We start from the raw sequence: 25,959 nt of genomic DNA, 5'->3' as shown, positions 1-25,959 counted from the left end.
AACTTCAGATTCGTGATTAGGAGCCCTAATTTAGTGAGTATGCCGAATTTCAAACAAAATGGAGAAATAATTCCCAGTATTGTAAAATCGCTCCGAATATAGAGAATGTCTCCAATTTTGTTAATTTTTGGTATACTAATAAATTTGGCCTTCTAATCACGAATCTGTTGTTAGAATGCGGGGTTACATGTGGAAATAGGGAAAAAAGCCAATATAAGTGGATTTTTTCTTACAGCTGGATCACATTGTTTTTGGAACAAAATTTTAACTAAGCTAACCTAACCTTACCGGAAATGGTTCATGGGGCTATCCGTGAATGGTTTGTGGGCCACTGGCCGCCTCACTGCACAAGATGCCATTTTTGTAGAAGAACGCTCGAACACCATTGCCAAACTTACCTCTAATCGAAGTCTGCAAGCTCTTCTACCTCGTTCAAGTAACGGAACTACAATTAATGCTCTGCAAATAACGAAGGAACATTGTGGCAATGCTGTATACAGTGAAACAAATGCCAAACGTAACTTGTTCATATCATCAAACATGGTTCCTATGTTTCTGTATGAAGAATGATCGCGGTTATGAAGAACGTAATTTTGCAACATATATAGATGTAAGTGTACAATTTTTTCACATGACCCCCAAATCTTAACTCCAGATATGTTACCAGGACTGCATATTTAGTGAGTATAAGAAGTAGGAAAGAAATTTGGAGACTTTCTCTCTATTCTTCATTCTTAATTTTATATATATATACAGTATATATATATATATATATATATATATATATATATATATATATATATATATATATATATATATATATATATATATCTCTTATAAGACACTTGTGACAGGTTTTCAATCCTGCATCTTACAAGTACATACTGGCAGGAAATAATGGTTTTTTTCTAGTTTTGTGAAATATCTCTTGTGGAAAGGAAAAATTTGGTATTCCCTCCCCCTATTTTACACAAAAATTTCTGTTTGGTAAGCTCTAAGTGAATAAAAAGATGCTAAAATGTAGAACTGTTAGGATCTTAGAACCATGCAAAGTTGTGTTGATAATTCATTGCAAAAATAAAAAAAAAGTATGTGAGCCTGAAATATAAAGTGGAACCACAAGCAAAGAAAACCTGCGCAGACCTGCGACTCCTGTGCACTGTACCCCCACGTGGAGGGGAGGGTCAGAGTCGAGCATGCTTCATTATGACTAGAGTTGAACTGAAGTAGAGGGAGCTGCGCTGAGACTTTTCGTTGAAGGTTATTTTGTTTGTGGTCGCTATATTGTAGATTAAATTAGGTACCGATAAGTACCATACCAGACATTGTGCAAGATAAAAGTTGTTTTATTGTAGACCCCATGTGTAGACATCTTTGTTGTGTGCTAAATACTGGTCAAACAAGAAAAACGTTTTTAAAAATAAATTTTTGGTTTTTTTTTTAATTCTAAGAAATTAATATTTTTCTCAGGTTACATAGGTTGGTTGTTGCTAGACAAACAAGCTTCCTTAGGAATAGTTGGCAACATCACTTTTTTGCTGTTGCATAGTAGATTTTAATTATTATTTATAATAAACTGGGGGCAAGTATCAGTTCAGCACTTTTGTTGTATTGCATATTTTGATGTACTGCACATCAATAAGACTTCCATGAAATGTAATGCTAATGACAGTTGTAACACACATCATTGTATTATTGGAAGTGTTCGGAAAGTTACTTTTTTAAAAGTAACTAGTTACAGTTAGTTACTTGCCTCAGAAGTAACAGTTACAGTTACTGGTGCTTGAAAAGTAACTAAGTTACTTTTACAGTTACTTCATACTGAAAATTTTCTTGCAAGGAATTACGTTGTATGTATAACTAACTGATGATCATTAAGTGGAATAAAATAATATGATGTGAAGACTTACATACATTTTATTTATGCTTCTGGTTGGTTCGTAGGCCTAAGTCTTAATTATATAAGTCTTCACATACGAGGAGGTACCTAAAAAAAAAACTGAATCATAATGTTGTGCAGATTGCTGATGTAGTTACGGCTTGTGCCGCTAGGTGTCATTAGTATGGAATATCTTGCATCAATCTGCAAGTTAGCAGTATTCTGTGCTGAGCGGTTTGTTCGTAGTGTTGCATTGTTTGTGGTGTTGCGGCAAGAGTCTGGCAATTTTTGAGTGATTCTTGAGATGGCAGACCACAAGGAGCAAAGGACCTGTGTTAAATTTTGTTTCGCGGGAAAAACGGGTGCTGAGACAGTTGTTATGCTTCGCCAAGCTTTTAATGAAGCTGCTTTGGGAAAGACACAAGTCTACGAGTGGTTTTCCCGGTTCAAAGATGGCGACATGTCAACTAAAGACTTGCCAAGGCCTGGTCGTCCTTCAACAGGCAGAATTGAAGAAAACGTTGGAAAAGTTCGAGATGCCATTAATGAAGATCGTCGAAAGACCATCGAGCAAATTTCTGAAGAAGTGGAGTTGTCCTGGAGTACCTGCCAGCGCATTTTAACTGACGATTTGAAGATGAGACTGGTGTCTGCTAATGTGGTTACTGCACCATGACAATGCCCTAACCCACCCGGCCATGTCAGTGCGACAGTTCTTGGCTAAGAACAATATGGTGCTTGTGCCCAACCCCCATACTCACCCAATTTAGCACCCTGTGACTTTTTTTTTTTGGACGATTCCATGACGTCAATGAGGTCAAAGACATTACGGACAAAAATTGAAGAGTATTGCGCCAGAGGAGTTTCAAAACTGTATTCAACAGTGGGAAAAACGTTGGGACAATTGCATTAAAGCACATGGGCAATACTTTGAAGGTGACTAGAGTAGACATGCTTACCTGAATGTACCTACAACATGTACATGCATGGTCAAAATAAAACAAGGTGACAAAATTCCATTTTTTTGGGTACCTCCTCATGTTTATTCAGTAGAGGCAAAAGTTTTCCTGTAAGGGGGGGGGGACAAATTACCAATTATTTCTCATGGAGGCTAGGGGGTAGGGTTGAGTTTCAAATACGAAAACCATAAAATTGTAAAGAGAGAGGTCATCAGGAAAGAGGAAAATAAATTAGGTAGAAATGTTTATGAAACTGCGAATATTTGCATAGGGAAGAGTACTAAACTTAACAGTGATGATGGCAATTTGGAAGAGGGGTGGGTTAGACTTTTCAAAAAATTGGATAAGGCAATGAAAACAGAACCTAAGATCTGCTTTCATGTTACTCCGGAGGTCATCCGAGCGGCCGGTGAAGAACGAGAATTTGTTAGAATGGTGACGTAATAGGAGGGGAAGTAGGTTTCACCTCCTATCAGATTGAAGTTGTTCACCAGTGCTGGCTTTGCAACTGACGTGGTTTTTTATCAATTTCAAGAGTTCAAGTTTTTAAGTGATTTCAATCGAAATAGGTGGTTTGTCTTTACAGGATTTTTAATATGTGGAGTTTTTTAATTAGGAACGTGTCAGTGATTGTATTAAGTGTTTTCAACCCTACCCTCAACCTAATCCTCTTTCAACAATTTTTAACGTGGCACTATGTTCAGTGCTTAGGAAAATATTTACGAATGTGATTAAGGGGGCAGTAGGACCCTGAACCGTTGTTCCAAAAAAAGCTTCAAACTCACTCACATAAGTAGTGTTAAACCTATCTTAATACAATTTAATGTTGTTTATTTCAGTTCAAGAAAATATTGTAAACTATATGAAGAAAATTGAGGGTTTTGCTTTTTAAAAAAATATATTTGTTTATTCTTTTAATAGTTCATATGTTTGTAACGCCTGATAACATTTTATAAAGCTTTCATTTTACATCTTACAATAGTAAGAACAGGAAATCCTTTCCTTTTTTTATTGTACTAAGTATTGCAGTTCTGGATAAGTTTTTGTGTTAGCACTACACATTTAAAAAAAAAAAAAATTGTTGCTTCCCAGTGGCAAGCTTAGAATTTAAAGAAAACAATCCATTTTCACAGTGCACAGAATTAAATAGCAGTAATGAAAAAGAGCACTCATTTATTGAACTTTCAGATGGGAGCAACATGTAACACGTATCTTTTGGAAACTAACATTCAGAAATAAATGCAGTCTTTCGAACTGAGGCAACACAACAAGCTGCACATGTCACTCAGTCTATTGGAATACGCAATAAATGCTTCCTTATAGATTGATGGGACCGTATAGTTTGTCATTTCGGTATGAAATTCCCATGACTTGTCGCTTCATAGGCAATACACAATACGTATCGCTCGGAACAAACCTTTAATAATACATGAAACCTTTCGAACTGAATACCATCTTGCCTCGGTTTGTTATTTGTGTGGTGAGTGCATGCAGATTGACTGAAGTGTTGCTTGTCATTTCGATGTGAAACTTCCCTGTCACTTGTTGCCTCTCTCTTCAGTATGCACGCTCCGTTAAGGTGGATTTTTAGATCGAAGCGACAAGTAACACAGGCCCCTTCAGTCTATTATAAGCAAGCATACACCATGCATAGGCAAACAACATAACTTTAAAGAGGAAATCGAATTAATAAATAACCATTTAAGATCCTGTAGGTGCTGGTATGTTCATTCACGGATTTTGGTTTGTGAGCAATAGCCCTTTACACTGCAGGAAATCACCAACAAAGTACTTGCATTCTCTATCGCTATCACAGGTCAAATAAAAGGACTTGCTATTCTGAAGCTATCAAACGAGCATACCCATTTGTTACCCCCTAGGTGATTTCCTGAAGCAGATTCCATTCTTAGTATGAGGAACGTTGATATCTGGAAATATTTGACAAGACAAGAGAGACCTGCCCCTTCTCCCCCCCACCTGCTCTTTTAACAAGGAAATGAGGAGATAGTTGGCATCATCTGTGCTTTCAGTCAGCCTTAAAATTTTGGCGTAGGTGATTCCACGAAAATCTTTAAAGTTGCCAAATTTAGCTCTTTTTCCTATGCCACAAATGTTCAAGTTTGCAATTTAATAAAGTGTCGTAAAGTAACTGTAAAAGTAACTCTTGAAACATTACTTCTGCTGTAAAAAAGTAACTCTGTTACAGTTACAATTCCTCAAAAAGTAACTGTTACTTGTAACTAGTTACTTCCAAACACTGATTATTGGTTCTTGAAAAATATTATGTGCAGTGTGTTGGAACATGGGTAAATTAAGGATTTCAGCCACTGAAGAAATAAATAGTTCTTATTCATTTTAATTATAATTACACAGATCATTTGCAAAGATTTAACTTTCAGTCCTGATTAGCCTATATGAGTGTGAAGTGGACCTCAATAAAAATCGATCAATAATTTTTTAAAACATTATAAAATATGGTAGAATCCTCTAGGAAATTGATATACTGAGTTGTCATTGCTTAGGCTTCAATATGGTAATACTATTCAGTGCTACATGAACATAATCTTAGCTACGACCATAATTAATGACTACTAAACTTATGCAGCAAGTCACATTTTTAGGTTGTACACTTCTGTTCATTTGGTAGATACAATGAAAATGTTAATTGTGCCCCCCTCTTTATTTGATCTTATTACAGAAATTTGATCCAACACAACAAACTGAGATTGATCAGTTCATGTTGAAACTGGATGGCACAGAGAACAAATCCAAGCTTGGTGCTAATGCTATTCTGGGTGTTTCACTGGCTGTTTGCAAGGCAGGAGCAGCTCACAAAGGAGTCCCGTTGTACAGGTTAGATTGTTTTCAGTTAGTGGTGAGGTGTGTATTTATTGATGATAAATAATCAAGGGGTCCTGGGTTCGATTCCCGGTGGAGGCACATAGTGGTTCGGATCCCACTTTGAACTGTAGGTCCAGCCCCGATTAGCTTTACTGTTCATAAAGTGGACTTAAAACACCAACTCAATCAATTATTGATGATCAAGGAAGCTGATTGAAATTTTTATAAGGTGGCTAATTGGTTTACACCTAATTGATTAGGCTAAAGATGTGATTACATAATGCACCTGTGTGCTTATGTTACTGCACTATAACTGTGCTTCTACATGCTTATGTTACTATTTATATGTTTTGAGTAGGCTAGTAGTGTTATTTTTGTTTCCCGACCTCTGTGGAGGAGTGGTTAGCAGAGCCTGCTTCAATGTGACCCAGGTACAAATTCTCGCCTGGACATGGGTGTTCTTTGCTGAATGTTCCTTCATTAATTTCATCATATCATTCATTCTGATTGTTGCAATTAGCCAAAAGTGGCAGAAAAGCAATGCTAAATGACAAAATCAAATCAATGTTGGGTTTGATTGCCATAGTATTTCCATAGATTTTGTTTGCTTTTTCCTGCATACTTATTGCCATAAACTTGAAATGAATGGAAATATTCTGAATAATGTAGGAGGATTTATTAGATCTATAATTTGGAATATCAGTTTTAATTTTAGTAAAGAGTCCTTGCTGAGATAAGCACAAGGTTAGCTGAGCCTTGTTTGCTAGAAGTTGTCTTGGAATTTGACATTTTTCTGCTGTTGTCTAATATGTAGAACCAATATTAATAGAACCAGTGTATGTACTTTCATTTTATCTATTTCATCTTTTACAGGCACATAGCTGACCTTGCTGGAAATAAGAACATCATATTGCCTGTTCCAGCATTGAATGTGATTAATGGTGGTTCTCATGCTGGGAATAAGCTGGCTATGCAAGAATTCATGATTTTACCTACAGGTACTTTTATTTAAAAATTGAACTATTTGAGTTTACTACAATAGTTTTCTTGCTTTTTTGCAAGATTATTGGTTTCTACTCATACATAATGTCAGTTGTGTTGGTGATTTTGGGGAAAAAGAACATTACATGGCAGAAACTATATCTGTCGAATTACATGAGGCTGGTCTGAAAAGTTCTTTGCCTAACAATGAAAAAATGAATTTATAATTTCAAAATTTTGACATGCACCTCCACTAGTCCTCTAAGGCCTGTGACTGGCCACAGCTGGCTTACCGCAAATCGGACTTCTCAGTTAGGGTAACAGATGACCAGGCCCTGACTGGTTACTGGTGTCGGATTTATACCTTTACTTGGAAATGAATGGTTAGGTTTCTTCCAATAAAGTCCTATTTATTATTCTTTTCCACAATTACAACAAAACTTAATCACTGGCAATCCTGGATAGAGTTGACTGATGTAGATCTGCTTGCAACTCTGTAACGGGCAACCCTTTCAAGATTAATCAACGGTTTGTTGGTATCTGAAGAATCTCGCTAGAGAGCATAGGTTTATGAGGAACTAGCCCAAGGCATATGCCGATTTGCAGGAAGGTAAGCATAGTCCTCCCTACAAGGTTATCCTGTGATACCAGGTTTACGGCAACCGGATAAAGAAGGCCAAAAAGTACAGAATTTGGTCCCTTTTTATGTAGAAAGTTTGTTCACAAAATACCAAGTTAACTTGTTTGATATTACACATATCCATGGATTTGCATAAATACATCATGTTATTTAGACTTTTACAATAAATAATTAAAGTTGGAAATTACATACCTTTTTAAAATTAGAAATTGCATACCTTTTTTTAATTTTTTTCAAATGCTGACTGAAGTTACAAAATAATTAATGTTGATACCTAAAACAATTGCAGATTCATTCCAGAATGTTAAAATCTCATGCATGACACAGATTAATGCATGCATGCTTTACAAAAATAGGCATGACCAAATTTGGTTGGGCAACTCAATTTTTATTTTTCAACATATTCTCCCTTAAGATCAATATATTTATTCCAGCCATGCTCCAACTCAATGATCCTGTCTTGAAGTGGTTTTCTGTAAGGTCTGCAAAATATCCCTCTAAAGCTGCTATCACATCTTGATTCGATGAAAATGCTGACAACGAAGTAGTGAGAGAGTTTTGGAAGAGACAGATGTCTGAGGGAGCCAAATCTGGGAAATGGGCAGGATGTTCCAACACTTCATAGTTCAAATCAATAAAAGAAAATCCCTTGAGCATGCCAAAAGACTGATGACATAACCTTATGCTGATGGAACATGCTTCTATTTTGGTGCTGAACAATGTGCTTCTATCCACTATTTTGACTGCTGTTTGATTTGGTTGTTTAATGGTTAATTCAAATCTCATCTGTATGCACAAAATCTCAGTTGTTCGTGTCAAAATGTTTCAAACACTTCAGATTTTCACACAAATGTGTTTATCTGTTGTTAGCAAGTGCAGCACCCATCTTGCATAGAACTTTTTCACACACAATTCTTCATGCAAAATATATTCTACACATTGTTTTGAAATGCTGTACCTATAGCCTTGGCAGTTTCAAACTTTAACTTGCCAGTCATCTATACTCTATCCCTTTAATCTGTGGAGTTAGGCTGCACATAATGGAAGAGATGGGGAGAAAGCAAACTGGCATTGTAGTGCACAGAGCTTCAAATGGCTAGTAGCTGCACTCACTTGCCCTCTCACGCATTCGTTGCTTGCTCCAAAGATCCTCAGGACAGAGTATAATACATTAGCATCCTTCACATGAGACATCTTGAAGGATAAATTCATCATCCCATCTTATGGATGTTGAAGTAGAAGAAAAGTACTCGTGAACTTTTATGAACTTGGAATGGATTTTCTTTGCTGTTGAACTTTTGCAAAAACTTTATCATCGTGTATCGATTTATTGGTAAAATTACCAATTACGAAGCTTTTTGCATTGCAGTCACCTGGCAACATACATGTACAGTCAACTCTCGATTCTACGACCCCGGGTATAACGACCCTTTTCCCGGGAACCGTGAAAAATTTAGAATTTTTTTTTTAAAAAAAGTTGAATAATTGAAGGAAATCTGCCGAAAAATGCGTTGCTTTTTCCTCCACTCATTCCCTTTAGGAGCGCTCTACCGCTCTACCACTCACAATTAGGTCTGAACTAAAAATAGACACCACCACACCATGCTTGAGTGATATCTAATAGCACTTGACCTCTGCCCTCCCCTCCCTCAAGTGCACCAATGTTAACCCGCACCCGACTGCCACTACCCAACACACCAGGCTTGTTTTGCCACGCTTGCTCTTGGATATGCGAGAAGAGAAGATCGAATGTGCTTGGATGTTATTTTAAATCGACTTGTTTCCTTGTTCTAAGAGCTGCTGAAAACTTGCGGGGGAGGGTGGGAGCAGCCCGAAATGACTGCTGGACTTGCAGTCCTTGCCAATGTGTATGGCAGGTCAAGCTCTTTCATTGATAAATACACCACCTTGAGAGATAAGATCGCAGGAATGTTCGAAAATACAGATGCGTGGTGCCTGGAAGTCTGGTCCAGCTCTGACCTAGAGTTCAGCAGATTCCCGTGAGTGAGCACCTTTCGGCCTTGTAGCCGAAAACTTCCGGTAACCGCTTTCATTCAAAACGTGTTCTTTGTTCCCTGCAACACTTCATAAAAAAGCGAAACTGTTAGAGATAATCAAAACCACATAGGTGAACTAAAGATCGTCAACCCGCTTAATGCGTTGTCATCCAGGTTTCCACAAAAGTTTACTTCGTTCTTACGTGCATCATAACTCCAGTTTCCCACTTCATACGTTTTCCTAATTGTGTCGATGTCATAATATCTGCCAAAAAAGTGTTCCGTTGGGCTGACAGACTTCTTCCTCTTTTCCTGTCAGCAAACGTGGGGGGGGATGCAGATTGTTTCAGCGACGATTTTCTTGCTGATGTGGGCTGATTACAGGCGAGGGTGGAAAAGGAACCACCCCTCTTCCTTTCCTTTGACGTCTAAAATGGGGCAACCAGTTCTGGATATATTCGTGAAAACAAACAAAAAACATAGAACAAGTAAAAAAAAGTGACCCTCTACCCTTTCCCCAGCTCATTCTCCGCCACTGGTGTGCACGGCAATGTTGATAATTGCAGATTTCAGTTGTTTTTTTTTATTTATTATTATTATTTTTAATCCTGTTGTCTGCATAGGAAATATTGCCCATATTATTATCTGTTGCATGGTAAAACGTAAAGCAAGGGTCATTTCTTTCTTCTTTACACTGCTGTTAAAAGTTTCGACAGTTACGTTATCTTTAAAATACTGGGACTTTTCTCTTCCGCCACCTGTTTCTCGAACTTCCAGCCGGTCTCTTTGTTTTTACGATGCAGCTGGCACCAGTGTTTTGTCTGGCATCTGCAAAGCTCTTGCTTGCCGATAACAGCGATGACTCATCCACTCATCCAGCGCGAAGGAAAAAGTTATTGTTTTGAATATCGCAATGCTGATTTGACGATAACGAAATTTGATCTCCAGAAAGGAAAACAAGAGTTAAAATAACTTCATGTTCTGCACCTTCCGATAAGCAAACCTGTAAATTTAATTTGCATCCGCTTTTCTTCAGAACCATTCATGTGGAGGGGAAAAAAAAGTGTTCAATGTAGGAATGGTCGCTGAGACTGATTAAAAAGACATTATTCAAGGGGAAAACGTTTGGAGAGGTGGGTGTTTGACATCGAGAATACTCCTAAATCCAACAGGATTAACGTGAGAGTAAATAACGATCTACCATTTTGATATGTGAAAATGCGCAGTTTCATAAAGCTTGTTTTCAGTTCATTTTATGCTGATGGGCTAATCGGGACTAAATATACAGTTTAAAGTGAAATTCAATTCCAAATCCGAATGATTATCGACTGCCACGCTGTTTAATGATGTGTCCTAGAATACGCATTGGGTGAAAACACAATGCGAGTTTCCTTTTTCACGCTGGATTACAATGCAAGTCAAGGAAGGAGTTTGGACTGCTCCTTGAATGGGGGAGGAGGGTGAATGAAGTTGGTTGAAGCAAAGAAAAGTGACTTTTTTTTACGATGTATTTTACACAGCCGAACCAGAACGAAAATTACAGCCCTGCCTTTATTTTTTTTTTGTCTGGTACCTAGAGAGGTTGTGTTTGTTTCTCCAGAGAGATCTAATCTTAACAGTTAATCTTGTAACAGACGATGCTCCAGTAAACCCGTATAAAATCCAACGTTCATTCTGCCTGATTATCTCCCGACTTTTGCTGGCACCAGTCTGACTGGTGTCAAGATTCTTCGAGTTTCGCTTGCAATAAGCGAGAGATTGTTTACCTTTCCATTGGTCTCAGTGCAAACGGGTTTCTCATGAACTAGAATTGTAAGAATTTCCTGGAAAAGCAACGACTGTGCAGAATTGAAACAAAGTAACATTGGTTTAAATTCTAGTTTGTGAAAACTTTTTCATGTTCTATTTTCCTTCTCACAACACACATCCTGTGCATAACAGGTTGTATAACTACCAGGATAAATGGTGTTACTATCTCCTAGGCATCTTTGTGTTCGTTTGAGCTCCCTTTAAGCTGAAAATTGGTGCAAATTCCAATAACGACCCCTTCGAAATAACGACCCTTTTCCTGGGAACTGTGAAAGGTCGTTGAATCGAGAGTTGACTGTATTTTGAAGGTCAATTCAGGTTCTTAAAGGACCATTTGGAATTTTATTTTGGATCAGTAGAATTCATACTTTGGGAAATGAGAGACGGGGTAGTAAATAAATAGAGAGAAACTCAATACTCACTTTTCTGCGAAATTAACTGAAACTGAAATTAATAGAATAATAAAATACTGCTTCATGGGAAAGTGAGTACTAGTTTCAAAGTAGAATATTGGTATTGATAAATTTTATATCTGTACTTTTAGTATCAGCCAAAATTTCATGTCTGTCCAACTCTTGTTATTTTTGTAAATATAACTGTATAGTTTATTCCCTAGTTTTGTGAGGTAAGTATCTAACGCACTTCCTTTTTCCAAGCAAAACCTATTGCATCATTTGGTTCCACCAGTTCAGATTTTTGCATGGAACATTTGTGATTTTTATTTTGTTATTTTATTGGCATCTGTATAAAAATGCCATATGGGTCGATCCATAAAAATTTTACTGTATTACAGGGGCTCAGTCTTTTACTGAAGCTATGAAAATGGGCTCTGAAGTGTACCATCACTTGAAGAAGGTAATCAAGGATAGATTTGGTCTTGATGCAACAGCAGTTGGTGATGAAGGAGGTTTTGCTCCTAATATCCTGAACAACAAGGATGGTAAGTTACTGCGAAGTAAATGCTCCTACTTTGTCTTGAGCTTTAGCAGATGAGACTTTTTACACCCGTAAGCCTCTCAGCCTGGTAGTTTTAAGTACTTGCTCTTCAATAATGTAGTGACATACCAAGATGTGGTCTATTTTAGTTTTTTAGGGGGACATGGAATTGCCGAATACTATTCTCATGAAGCACAGCAACAAAGAAAATAAATTTATACATTTTAACAAAAATTCTCAGAATGCAGTACTGTTATGATCATACAATGGCGTACAGAGAAAAAAAAATATTACTTCACCACTCACTAAATATAGGTAGAAGAGGAGCAGATCACAGTTTAAAATAACATACAGGGAAATTTTGTTCCTTTTTTGAATTTTTGAATCTAAAGAAAGTAATGTGATTCATAGAACTGATGCTTGGGAATAGTTGGCAACGCTACTTTTATTAGTATTGCATAATGCATTTAATATAAAACAATTTCACATGTACTCGACACAGTTGTAATGCTATATTTTAAATTTTTCCTCTTAAAGTCAGGGTATTGTAGGTACAGGGCTCCCAAAGGCTAATCTTCTTGCACAAAATGTCATTTTCTTTTAATTGCAGTTGTATGAAGATGGGATGTCATAAATTTGAAGATTGTGGTTGTATTGTGATAAATGGAAATTAAAATATATATTATTCTCTTTCTCCGAGAATAAAACTACTGCAAATAGTTCATATTCTGCGATTTGTAATTTAAATAAAATAAAAAACCTTAACAATAGTGATAGTGCAATTAAATTCAACTGTCATACCTCCAAATGCACGTGAATGAAAATAGAAAAAAAGTGAAATAAAGATAATTGTTCCTGGGAAGTAATGAGGAACTTAGTCAAGTCCCGGACATTTGAGGCTTAACAGGGACTGGTCCCAAATGTGGGAATGGGAGCTATGGAAGATTGTGTATAATATAGGGTGTCTATAAAAGATTGTGTATAATATAGGGTGTCTATAAAAGAATGCCGGGGTTTTGAAGCTAAATATTTTATTAGAAACTCAAACTCAGGAAAAATGTTTTTGAAGGAAATGTTATCAAGTTTTGTTTACACTTTAGTAAATTTCAATGTGTGCCCCGTTTGTAGCACGGCACACATCCAAACGATAATAGACTTCTTGCCACGTCCAGGCCAGCATGTGATGGTTTCAACAGAAGCGATAATTCTTTGCCTTAGATGGTTGACATCTTGAATTTTCTTCGCATAAACCATGTTCTCCACATGTCCCCATAGGAAAAAGTCTAAGGGAGTAAGGAGGCCATGGAATAGGCCATTTCCTTCCAATCCACCTGTCGCCGAATCGATGTTTCAGTGCTTCTCGCACACACAAGCTGATGGGGTGGAGCTCCATTTTGCTGATAGTAGACAGGCCCCTTCTCCACCTCAATATCACCCAACTGAGGAAGAACATAGAGCTCTAGCATGTCACAGTACACGTCACCATTGATGGTTCTTTCGGCAAAAATGAAGGGTCCAATAACACAGTCATGCATAAGACCGCACCAAACATTCAACTTGGGCAAGTCACGTTGATGCACAATGAACTCGTGAGGCGGCTGAGAGTCCCAAATGCAACAATTGTGTCTGTTAACAGTACCACTGACATGAAAAGTGGCCTCATCGGTAAAAATAACATTTAGAAATTCATTGTTTTCTTCAATCTTTTTCAGCATAGTGTTGTAAGCCCGTTTACCTGGGCTCTAGAGAGGTACAGGGAAGTTTCATTTAAACATTTAGGTAGAGCTTAATAATGTCTGATGGCTGAACCTGCTCCGTAGGAGGGTAGAGATATGGAAAGTTGGTGTAAAAGGTTATTCACGCTTGTTCATACCTGGTAGATGTGTGTGATGTCTTGTCCTAATGCTTCTCGCAGACCGAATCGTGACAGTTCCAAGGTTCTATCCAGCGACCCTCAGTTCACCAAGCCAAGCGATCCCTTGCGCCTTGTAGCATGCTTAGGCAGCGGTAACTCCGTGTTCCATCGTTGTAGTTAGCAGTGTAACGTGTTGTAGAGTAATCGGACTAGTTATCCATGTAGCGTCGATGAGTGTCAGAATCAAAAGAGAGCGAGCTCCGGGTAGGAGCTTGCTTTTATCATTCTAGGCGTCGAAAGGTTGTTAAACCTTTCAAACGCGGTAGATCCTGTTTAGATCCACGCGTTTGCCTTTCCAGTTCCTGGTTTTTACGGAAGTTACAAGCTAGCGCATTCTTGAGATCACTCGCTGGTCGGACAAGTGCAGGAAATAAACAAGTGTGAATATTAACATGACGAGGTTTTCTCGGTCTAATGGTCTCCATATCTCTACATTCCCCTTGTTGAAATAATCGAACCACTCTATGATGGTCGACTACCTCGTCCGGAGTAGGTTATATTTAAAAATTATGATTTATTAACATATCAAAACTCGTAAAAAACCAATACAGTAAACCAATCAGTAGAAGAATCACATCACCGTAAAAAAAAATTGAAATCACCAGAATAGTCATATCATATCGTGGCACCAAACACCGTGGAGAAAAAAAATAGAAAAACACGTAGAATAATAAAAAAAATGAAAACTGTAGGTTATAGCCTCTTATAAACTCAAAAAGTACGAGCACAATAACTAAGTCTTGAGGCATGGATAAAATAATTACATAAGTGTCACACTGAACTAGTTTTGATTGAGTGATGACAGCACAATAAAAAAAAACAACAACACATGTCAGCACAGTGTGAGGAAACGCCGGGAACCGCAAGCGGTTGTTTTTGTTTTTTTTTCTGTTTGCTGAGTTCAAAGTACACTCGGCGGATCATACACAATGCTGGGCGGAGCCTTGAGGTATGTTACCTATGGCAACTCTGTAAACTGCATGCCGCCATAGGCTGGACGTGCTGTGCAGCTGACGATAATAAAAAAAAAAACACAAAAGAAAGAGACGTATCTCTAATCCAATATGGGTAGTACCCATGGGCACTAACTTAGGCACTGTAAATGACATATGTTCGTATTAATTGCGTGTGCCTTACGGTACTTGAAGTAGCTGAGCACCGGAACACTTGTAGCCGATGTAAGATAACAATAAGTATTATGTGTCGTCAGTAAACAAGTGCAGGATGCACGGAGTGGGCGTGGCCTGTCGATGAAGATCGCCGTGACGTCAGCGAAGTTGAGTCTGGAAGTCAAATTTGCGATGGCGCTTTGGGTCAAGAGACGTCCTGGGTAAAGCGCTCCACATCTGGGTCGCGGCGTGGGAGATGGGAAGATCAGCCATGAGTCCAGACGGGAACGGGTCCTTGTAGGTGCCGGAATTCCACAAGATCGTTGTTGGTCTTTGCGATGAGCCTAGGTCTGTCGCTCGATGGTACAAGCCGGTGGTCGTCATGGGTCCAGGAACATCCGTAGCGATGAGATAATGAAACAAGCGTAAAGGGAAAAATTAGGAAAAAGCAAAAGGTAGTGGAGCAGATTTACAATAAATGATGACGGGTTATAAAATCGATTGAAAAGGGACTTTCAGTTAAAACTGGTGAATTATTTTGGGGGGGAGGGGAGGTAATATCTAATTTGAATGACGGCGAAGGGGCGTTATTACTTATATGATGTAGTGGTTTTAAGGGGGCCTGTTTATGATTAACAGGTTTACCTGAAGAAAAGTTCGCCGGGGCAACGGGGGGGGGGGGGAGTAGGTGGAATAATTCCATGTTGGAAGGAAAGTTCGCCGGGGGGCAACGGGGGGGGGGGGAAGTTAGAATAGTCGGCTTAGCCGGGAATGAAATGAGAAAAGAAAGGAGAATTCAGCGATGATAGAACGAACTAAGTGATTACGAGACATTTCCTTCTGTAATATGTGTAAATGTCGTTTATAAAAGCAATTGCAAGAATTTTACGTGTCTTGTGGACAAAGGTTTAAGCGCCTTCGATTCGCTGCTAAAAAAAAAATGAAAAAGAAGTGAAAAAGAGTAAGTAATATATTTGTGTAATAGTTCATTGAAAAATAGAGTAGGTTTTAATTTCATGGGATATGAGCTATACCATGTTGTATGCTATCAATATTTGAACTATAAAATTAAAGGAGAGAGTGGGAACATTTGCCTATTTTATTATATGCTTTATTAACATATTTAGTGCATTGCAGCTTACAAAGAAGCAGTTCGCGTTACACCTAAGCGTAAATAAAAAAAAATTGCTATGGCCAAAAAGCCAATTGTTCAAGCAAGTTCTACGCAGTTCATTTGTTCTTTAAATCATTGATCTTGTTCTATCTTAGTTCATTCGTTCTTTATTTCTTTGTACTTTTTTCTTCATTTGAGCGTATATGTACCAGCAAATGGGGAAAAAAAAATATTTGCTAGTTAGGATCATAAACACACTAAGTACTTATTAGTCAAATCAGCTAAGTGATATGTTCTGACTATTACTATGCGTTGAATCGCAAATTATAAAATAACATTAAAATATCTGTAAAAAAAAATTAATTATTAGGCAAGAGATGTATTATAAATGTTCCGACGATTGAGATAGCATTCTGTAATCCTGATTTTGTTAAAAATAAAAATGACCATGTTGTATTAAAAAAATAAAAATGAGTTCGTTCTAACGCAGAAATGCAGTGCGAGCACTGGAAGTGGAAAGAGGGGGGAGGGGAGTCGATGAGCGTGAGAAAATGCTGGATCAGGGGATGCTAGCATGTACGATGTACGGAGCGAGGAGGCTAAAGAGGAGGTTAACGTAGTGGCGTGTTAATGAATGTTAGTGGGGTTTTTATAGCACTAGTCGTAGCGGGCTTTGAGTCTAGAAATAGTAATAGTGTCAGTCTTTTGTTTATTCCTGCCGGCGATGTAAGTTACTTCGTAGGAATTCTCATTAACTTTGCGAAGAATAGTTCCTTTGTACTTATAAGAGGACGCAAAGGCTTTTGACACGCCTGGAGTTGGAGTGGCATCTAGAATCCATACATGTTGTCCTGGTGAGTACTGCATTTTCCTAGAAGTGCGGTCTACGTACTTTTTCTGCTGTTCGTAACGCTTATGCAGGTTGTCATGTGCTGTCTTACGTATGGAGGTCAGGAGTTCAAGTCTCTGTGCGTTCGTCTGGGAAACATTGTCGGGGTTCGAAGGAAGGACTGCGTCAGCTAAGATCCTTGGGTTGTAGCCAAACAAAGTAAAATACGGGCTCTGGAGGGATCCAGAATGGATTGTAACGTTGTGGCTGAACGCTGCGCTAGCTAAATAGTCACACCATGAATCCTTCTTTTCTAACACAAAAACTCTCATAACTTTCTTTAAGTAACTAAATGAACTCTCAACTAAACCATTCGTGAAATGGGCACAAGTATCTACATATTTTAGTTGTACGCCTGTAAGATTAGCTAACTCTCGTAAGAGTAAACTTGAATTGGGTGTTGAACGATCTAAATAGATCGTCTCTGGGATGCCATGAACTAAAAAGACTTTCTCAACTAGGGCTGTTGCTATGTTTTGTGCATCGTGATTAGCCAAAGGAGCTGTAATTACATACCTTGTACAACTATCGACTACTGATAGGAAATATTTGTATTTGTGCGTTTTTGAAGAGACTAAAGGACCACATACGTCAATATGAATTCGTTGGAAAGGAATTTGGGCTGGTTGAAATGTTTGCAGCGTATGCGGTTTAGAACCTTGTGGTTTCTTTGAAATCTGACAAGGGATGCAATGTCGAACCTTATCGTACACAAATTTCTTCATATTGGGGAAAAAGTAACGCATAAGCATTAAATTATATGTCTTTTGTGCACCTTGGTGACTTCCATTCATTTTGTGTGCATGAATAAGATCGAAAACTTGATTTCTTAATGCATGGGGAATACAAAGTCTATCCCTATTACCAGTTTTGATTTTATTAGTCCTGTATAAGACTCCATTTTTGAGTACATAAGAATACGAAAGTTTTTCTAGTTTAGGGTCACTAGCTTTATCTTTGTTTTCTAATACATCAATAATGTCTCTGAAATAGGGGTCTTTACGTTGTTCTGAACTAATATCAAAATCTGCTGCTTGTGCATGAAATACTTGATGAAAGAATAAGTCATCATCATCATCATCATCATTTTTCTTGTCAGGATTAGTCTTGTCAAGCGGTAAACTTGCACGGGAGAGTGCATCCGCAAGTTCATTTTTACTAGCGCTGACATGCCTTATTTCGAAATCAAAATTCTGAAAATAAAGGGCTCTTCTTCCTAAAATAGAACTATGGTGTTTAGTTGAACGAAGATAAGATAAGGCTTTATTGTCTGTGAGAACCACAAAATGTTGATTCATAAGAAAAAATTTGAAAGTTTTCAAAACATAATATGCACCTGCAATTTCGAGTGAAAATGTGTCAGCTCTTTTCTCTGTGTCTGTTAAGGCTCGTGAACAATAGGCACATGGATGTAAATTTCCTTCTTCATCAGGCTGTAACAAGGCTCCTCCAATGCCAATTCCGCTCGCATCAATGTATACATATGAGGGGCGTTTAGGGTCATAAGGGCGGAGGATAGGGGCGGACGTAATCATTTCTTTCAGTGTTTCGAAGCTCTTCTGGTGTTCATCAGTCCATTGAAACTTAACATTCTTTTTAAGAAGCTTGAATAAACATTCTGTTGGTCCTGCAAAACCTTGCACAAATCGTCGAATGAAATTGACAAGTCCTAGAAAACTACGAAGCTTGCGTTTGGTGGTAGGGGTGGGATATTCCAAAATAGCTTTAAGAATGTGTTCTGAAATCTTAACTCCCTTTTGAGATACCAAATTACCAAGGACTTTAACTTCGGTAAAAGCTAGCCTACACTTAGAGGGTGATAACTTAAGGGATGCTGTTCGTAACTTTTGAAACACTCTGTCCAGTATGTTAAGCATGTGTGGGAGATTTGAACTGTAAATAATAATATCATCAGTGTAAACAGAAAGTTCTGAACTGTCTATTCCGCTAAGGGCAAGTTCGCTTACGCGGTTCATTACACCGGGCGATGTTTTCAATCCCTGGCATAACCTAGCATACCTAAAACTACCCAGATTGTTAATAGAAAAGGCGGTAATGTCCTTAGAACGCTCTGTTAATGATACCTGAAAGAATGCAGAGGACATATCTAAAATTGAGTAATATTTCTTTCCAGCCATCTCTGTCATGATGGTTTTTATGTCTGGGGATTGTAAGGAAATCGGAGCTATTATTCTGTTAAGGTCGCGGAGGTCAGAGATAAAACGGTAAGTCCCATTGGGTTTCTTAACTAATAGGACTGGGTGTCGATAGGGACTCCCTTCACAGCGTTCTATAACACCTTGGTCTAGTAATTTCTGAACTTCCTGTTTCATGGGTTCTCGGTAATGAAAAGGAATAGGGTAGGTTTTGGCATACACTGGGGTGTCATCTGTCAGTTTGATATCATATTCCAATACATTGGTTTTAGTTAATTTATCCCCTGGCCAGAGAAAAATATCTGCATACGTGTATGCGAGCTTTAGGATTTTTTCTCTTTCTTCTCGGGGAATATCAGGGTTAACTGTGAGGAGGGAGGGGTCAAATTTCTTTTGACTTTCACTAAGTTGCTGCTTTACTGTAGTATTTTCATTACAAGAGTATGAAAATGCAATATCTTCACTTTTATGTTCCCAAACGGAAGTAACGTCAGTTAAAATTTCACATGTCGATATTTCGCCTAATATTGTGTCACTTTCCAAAGTGATTGTGGTTTCCGTAGGGTTGTGTATGTGAATGACAGGTGACTGCGGGTTTACTGCAGCATTGGGAAGGACTACTGGATGCTGGCTCATAAGGGAAGCTGATGGTGTAAAAAGGACAGGCTTATGGGTATTAGGTGTCGTAGTGGTAATGTTCAAATTGATATAAGTCTTGGATTGTGGACTTAACTGAACTGTGTTTGAAAGGGTAGCTTTTCCCTCATACACATTTACATTCTCAATTTGAGTAAATATGTCATGCGACAGCTGGTGAGTCTTGTACTTTGATCTTAAAATACTATAATTAGGAGTACGTCCTAAATGATAAATAGTTATTGTATTGTCTTTTAACGACATTTCGCACCTCTGCGTTCGTAAAAAGTCATTTCCTAAAAGGGGAGGGACATTAGTTGAATCTACTATTCTAAATGGGTGCGAATATTTACGCTTTCCAATTATGATAGGAAGAACTACAATTTCAGACACACTCAGTTTCGATCCGGACACACCTTGGATTGTGGATTGTACTTTGTATGTTTTTCTTTCAGTAGGGAGAAGGTGGGAAGGATAAATTGAGATTTGGGAACCCACGTCAATAAGTAAATCTACCTGTTTTCCTTGTATGCTACTATTAATAAAGTATAGGCCATTTCTCTCAATTATAGGAACTTTATCTAATCTGCTATTATCTTCGATTTCGTTCCTGCAAGTCGAAGACGATTTTAGTTCACTGTCTCGTTGTGGCTTGTAAAAGCAGTTGTCGCTCTCGTGATTATAACGACCACAAAACTTGCAGGCTGAGGTATTTGCATCGTCGCGATTAGCCTGATCTCGACGTTGAAACCTCTTGTTACCATTACTTCTGAACTGGCCTCTTGAGTTCGATCGAAAGTTACCTCTGTGATTAGCTCTAGAATTATTATTATTTCTGTAGGAAGAGGACTTATTATTCCCCTTGTTGAAACCTCTGTTATGTGCGTTTTGATTAGCCGTCTTCGCAAATTCCAGCACATTTGAGCAAAGATTGAAGAGAGACCCTGCGTTCATCTGTTCGGTTGAGTGCAGAGCTAAGGTCGAGAGTTGTGACGAAAGTTTGTTTATTTCGTCACCAGAGGTAGCATTTGGAACGTGTTCTACTCTGGGTACTGCTGGTGTCGCCGCGCAGCGGGCACTATCAGAACTCGGCATATGATACATTCCTTGATACACTGTATGGGAACTATTTACGAGAGCCGGATTGGACTGTGGACTTTGGACTTGATGTGTCAATGGTGGGAGAGAAAGAGATGGACACTGGTTGTATGGTACAAAGTGCTGAGTCAAGGTGTGAGAATTACTGGGGAGGGGGGAATAGACCTGTGCATGCGAACAGCTGTGAAGTGGTGACGGGGTGAATGTCTGGGGTAAGCTTGCCTGTGCAATTGCCTGATCTATTTCCAATTTCTCTTCCAACATACGTGAATTAATTAATGACTGCTGGCGTTCGAAATTCTGTAGGTGGGCAATTAATTCTTCTGTTCTAACAAAATGCTTGTTGGTTAAACAGCCAATGTATTTGGCTCGCAGTCCCGTGATGATGTAAGAGAGAGTTTGTTCTTCAGTGGCGTTCGGGAAGTATTGCTGGACTAATGCCTTTTTAGCAATAACATAGGTATGGATCGGTTCACTAATCATCTGTTTCTTTTGGAGAATTATCTGTACAGGATCTGCTGAAAAGTATGATCCCTTAAATAGCGTACTTAGCTCGTCTTTGATATGGGTATATGTCAAGTCTACAAAATTGGGTCGTTTCTGTATGTCATGAAAATAAGTTAAAGCGGTGTCAGTCAAAAATAAAGGTAACATCTCTTTACGCTTAGCTTCCGACCATCCTGCGGCATGTGCTACGTTTTGAAACTTGAGGAAAAATGAGTCAATGTGCTTAGGGTCATTTCCGCTAAATGGTGCCGGGTACAACGCAGTGGGGATTGGGGTGGCCATGTTAGTGGTGGAAATTTGTACAGCTACGTTACCAGAACTATTAACAGTGTTAGAGGAAGTTGAAACGGGAGCTGGGGTACTTGCTAAGGGTTGGGGTTGGTTTTTGTTGGGTGTTTGTAGTCCAAGGACAAATTGAGGGTAATTTCTATTAGCAGACCTTAACCGTGTTAGTGGAGGGGAGGGAATTGGGGTTAAAGGTCGTGAATTTATTGGATTTGCCGTGATTGCAGTTGCTAACTCTATGATTTGGTCGAGGGAGGAATCTAGGTGTTCGTGCAACGCTATCTGTGACGTATTCATAAACGAAGGTTCGTCGTGCTGACCAAAGAACAAATGAAAGTATGGTTATACAGTTATTTATGTCATTAATATATCGCTGGTCAAAGAAGTATAAGCAAGTGTTCTCATTCCTGTGTGAATGATGCTTGAAAACATGTTATGCAGAAGAACTAGATTTTTGTTGAAAAAGGGGGGGGGGGGCTCGGCATAAAAGAAAAAGAGGGGTTGTTGTCCATAGGGTAATACACAAAATTGTCACTGGGTCTGACGCATCTTAAGCGTACTGTGGGAGTATGAGTTGGAATTACTAAAAATTTACTTTAAAAATGCTCCCAAAGTGGGAGGGAGGGGGGGGAGAATAATTTAATGTAAAGCAATTCGTACAGGAGGGTACTTAATTGCAAAAAGGGCCTGAAGCACCTCCACCATGTTGTAAGCCCGTTTACCTGGGCTCTAGAGAGGTACAGGGAAGTTTCATTTAAACATTTAGGTAGAGCTTAATAATGTCTGATGGCTGAACCTGCTCCGTAGGAGGGTAGAGATATGGAAAGTTGGTGTAAAAGGTTATTCACGCTTGTTCATACCTGGTAGATGTGTGTGATGTCTTGTCCTAATGCTTCTCGCAGACCGAATCGTGACAGTTCCAAGGTTCTATCCAGCGACCCTCAGTTCACCAAGCCAAGCGATCCCTTGCGCCTTGTAGCATGCTTAGGCAGCGGTAACTCCGTGTTCCATCGTTGTAGTTAGCAGTGTAACGTGTTGTAGAGTAATCGGACTAGTTATCCATGTAGCGTCGATGAGTGTCAGAATCAAAAGAGAGCGAGCTCCGGGTAGGAGCTTGCTTTTATCATTCTAGGCGTCGAAAGGTTGTTAAACCTTTCAAACGCGGTAGATCCTGTTTAGATCCACGCGTTTGCCTTTCCAGTTCCTGGTTTTTACGGAAGTTACAAGCTAGCGCATTCTTGAGATCACTCGCTGGTCGGACAAGTGCAGGAAATAAACAAGTGTGAATATTAACATGACGAGGTTTTCTCGGTCTAATGGTCTCCATATCTCTACAATAGAAACAGCAAACTGTGATCTCGTAGTCTTGTTTGTAGGCTTAATTTCATGCAAAAGTTGTACCTTGTAAGCTGTTAGACGAAGCCTCTTGTGCACCACTTTATGAACAGTCAATCTTCGTATCCCCAACTGCAGACTGTGTCGTGTCAAGGATTTTTTGGGGCTTTGTACGCATGAAGTGCGAATTCGTTCCACGTCCTCTTCAGAAACACACGACCTACCTGGCGACTTTTGTTTCAGAAACATGCAGCCTACCTGGCAACTTTTGTTTCAGAACACTTCCAGTTTCTTTAAATGCCTTAAGCTATTGACAAATGATTTTGTCCGAAGGTACAACACCACCATACTTGTGTCGAAAGTTCCTCTGTACAGTAATAGCAGATCCACTGAACTACACTGAAGGGGTTCGGCTTGGCTCGGCCACTTCAAAGTCAACGCTGTGCATCATTGCCAACCTTTGTTGGAATAAACTCCAAATGGCGTGAATAAAACTTGATGAGTACTGATTTCAAAGTAATTAACTAGCCTGAGTTACCTAATACAGTTTGCACGCTATGATTGTTTAAAACCCTGGAGTTCTTTTATAGAGACCCTGTATAACACTCAACTTTTGTGAATTAAAAGCACATGAAAATTAGTTGTTGCATTCAATGCAAGTCATTGTAATAACCAAAGGTGTAATTCACATGACTGATATCTGTAATTACATAATTGTAAGTCAGTTTAATCGAGACTGTATTTTTGAAATTTGATTTTGTCCAGTGTTAAATGTGCTGAATTAAATACTGTGGAACCCCAATTTTACATTTCCGGATTTTACATTTTTCTGCATTTTACATTCATTCTTTGTTCCCAACATAGCAAAATGTCATAAAATTTTCCCACATTTTAATAAGATTTCTCAGGTGAGTCCCCTGAAAAACGTAAAATCAAGGTTTCACTGTTCATTTTTGCCTCTAATTGAAGAAAGTGTCAGCATTGTCTTCCTTTTACTATTGTGATGGAAGTAACAGAGCATAATTTAATCTTTGTCAACCTAATTTCATTACATACTTTTCCTTGCTGTGTTGACCATAGATCTGCACATCGGCCAGATTCGCGTACTATGCCCGCCTGGCTGGCAAGTGAGCAAGTGAAACTATACACCTAGGTTTTGAACTGTCAAGCATCGAAAGCCCATGGGTAACTGACAGGCCTTCAGTGAACACACTCCAGATACAAGAGTCATGCAGTCACTGTTGCCAACTTTTAGATTCTAAACTGGTCAAGGAGCACTTAAAATGTTCATAATGTTTATCAATTTGAAATTGCAGACATTTATTCAGTGGTAGAAAACATTTGTATCGCTCGTACCCAGTGGCGGTGATTGGGTTTCATAACTAGGGGGGCAGGTGCATATGTGGGGGAAGGGGCAAGGACAGTACTTTCCCTTGGTACATAAGGTTAGCATGGTGCAAAAGTGGCAAAAAGTGTGTGTTGGGGTAGGGGGGGCAACTGTAATCAAGGGATCCCGGGTTTGATCCTTGGTGGAGGTACTTTAAACTGTAGGTCCAGTCCCAATTAGCCTTATTGTGCATAAAGTGAACTTGAAACACCAAATAAATAAATCAATTAAACAGATTTTCTCTCTGGTGTAATTTTGTCAGTTCAATATCCAAATTAGTTGCTCAAGATATCCCTCCCAAACACTAAAGCACGATGGTCCATAAAGTGGAACATGAAATCAGAATTTGCATAATAAAAGCTTTTTGCATATTGTCACCTCTTTCAACAAATCGTCGTTCGCTCATGTTGTTGCTAGTTATCTAGTTCTACAGACCACATTGATAGTACCACGATGCAAAATATAATTGTTAGCTTGTATTTTCATATGGGTGCAAATAGCAGGCACAGCTATTTACACATTTCAACAAAAAAAGACGTAAAAGTGAAACTCAGATGATTTTTGATTTCAAGACCAGAAAAGTGACATAAAATGAACAAAAAACACAAACCTATTTCAAGACCTTCAAAACAAATTTGGAAAATATGTGGTAGTCTGTTTGACATCATAATGAAACTAATTTGAGAAGTTACAAAATCTTGACAGTTATACTACAGTGGCGTAGCAACATATCACGAGGCCCTAAGCAAGATTAGAATGCAAGGCCCCATCCGTTCTTTAAATTTGAAATCTCAATGTGAATCTATACACAGTCATCAAGGAAACTTCAGCAAATTATCATATTTCTATAATAGCCTAATAATAATAATAAATTTCTGACAAATTATATTTAATGGTACGCGACAGAAATTTACACTTGGCAGTGTTACAGTAACACACTTCTGGAATTTTCTTTAATCTCTGCAGTAGTAATAGTAAGTTTTTAAAGATGTTCTTCAGACAGTAAGACACAATTGAAATATCCTTCAATATGCTAAACTTTTTTAAAAAAGAAATCAAATACAAACTAAGAATCTTAAATATATCCTATATATTATTTAACGAGTTGTTCTTTGTTTCCTCATTTCAGAATTTGTAGGATGTAAATGTCACAAACCATTGCTTAAGTAGAAAATATCGAAGGACACACATAAAATGTGTGTGCTTGATAGAGCGGTGGGAAGAGGGTGCGCTAAAACACAATCCTGTCTAGGGGCCCAAAATATCTACCTACTAGTTCCACTTACATTAATAATACAAATTGATGCTCTACCTGTGAATTTTCACATATTACAACTTAGATTTCTTTGACATTTGTGTGTTCAAAAGAAGGAAAGACAAGTACTTACTTATCCCCTCCCCTGACCCTTTTAACAGCTGGGTAGATAGAAAACATAATTTTTATTTAGTAAATAATTTTTGATAATATTTCTATTTAAATCTATAT

The 25,959-nt window shown here is 38.4% G+C and overlaps 1 protein-coding gene across 1 annotated transcript in view; it reads left to right on the top strand.

Moving 5' to 3' along the window:
* Nucleotides 1–25,959, top strand: part of Eno (alpha-enolase) — a 63,805-nt gene that overhangs the window by 2,185 nt on the left and 35,661 nt on the right. Inside the window, exons 3-5 of the mRNA XM_083120391.1 lie at nucleotides 5,537–5,691; nucleotides 6,553–6,677; nucleotides 11,900–12,046. Coding sequence (XP_082976517.1) covers nucleotides 5,537–5,691; nucleotides 6,553–6,677; nucleotides 11,900–12,046 — 427 coding nt within the window. The remainder of the gene's footprint in view (nucleotides 1–5,536; nucleotides 5,692–6,552; nucleotides 6,678–11,899; nucleotides 12,047–25,959) is intronic.

This window comes from Lepisma saccharinum, chromosome 4 (genome assembly GCF_977018435.1).
Source record: "Lepisma saccharinum chromosome 4, izLepSacc3.1, whole genome shotgun sequence".
Classification (NCBI taxonomy): Eukaryota; Metazoa; Arthropoda; class Insecta; order Zygentoma; family Lepismatidae; genus Lepisma; species Lepisma saccharinum.
This window is presented reverse-complemented; position numbering and strand designations above follow the sequence as displayed.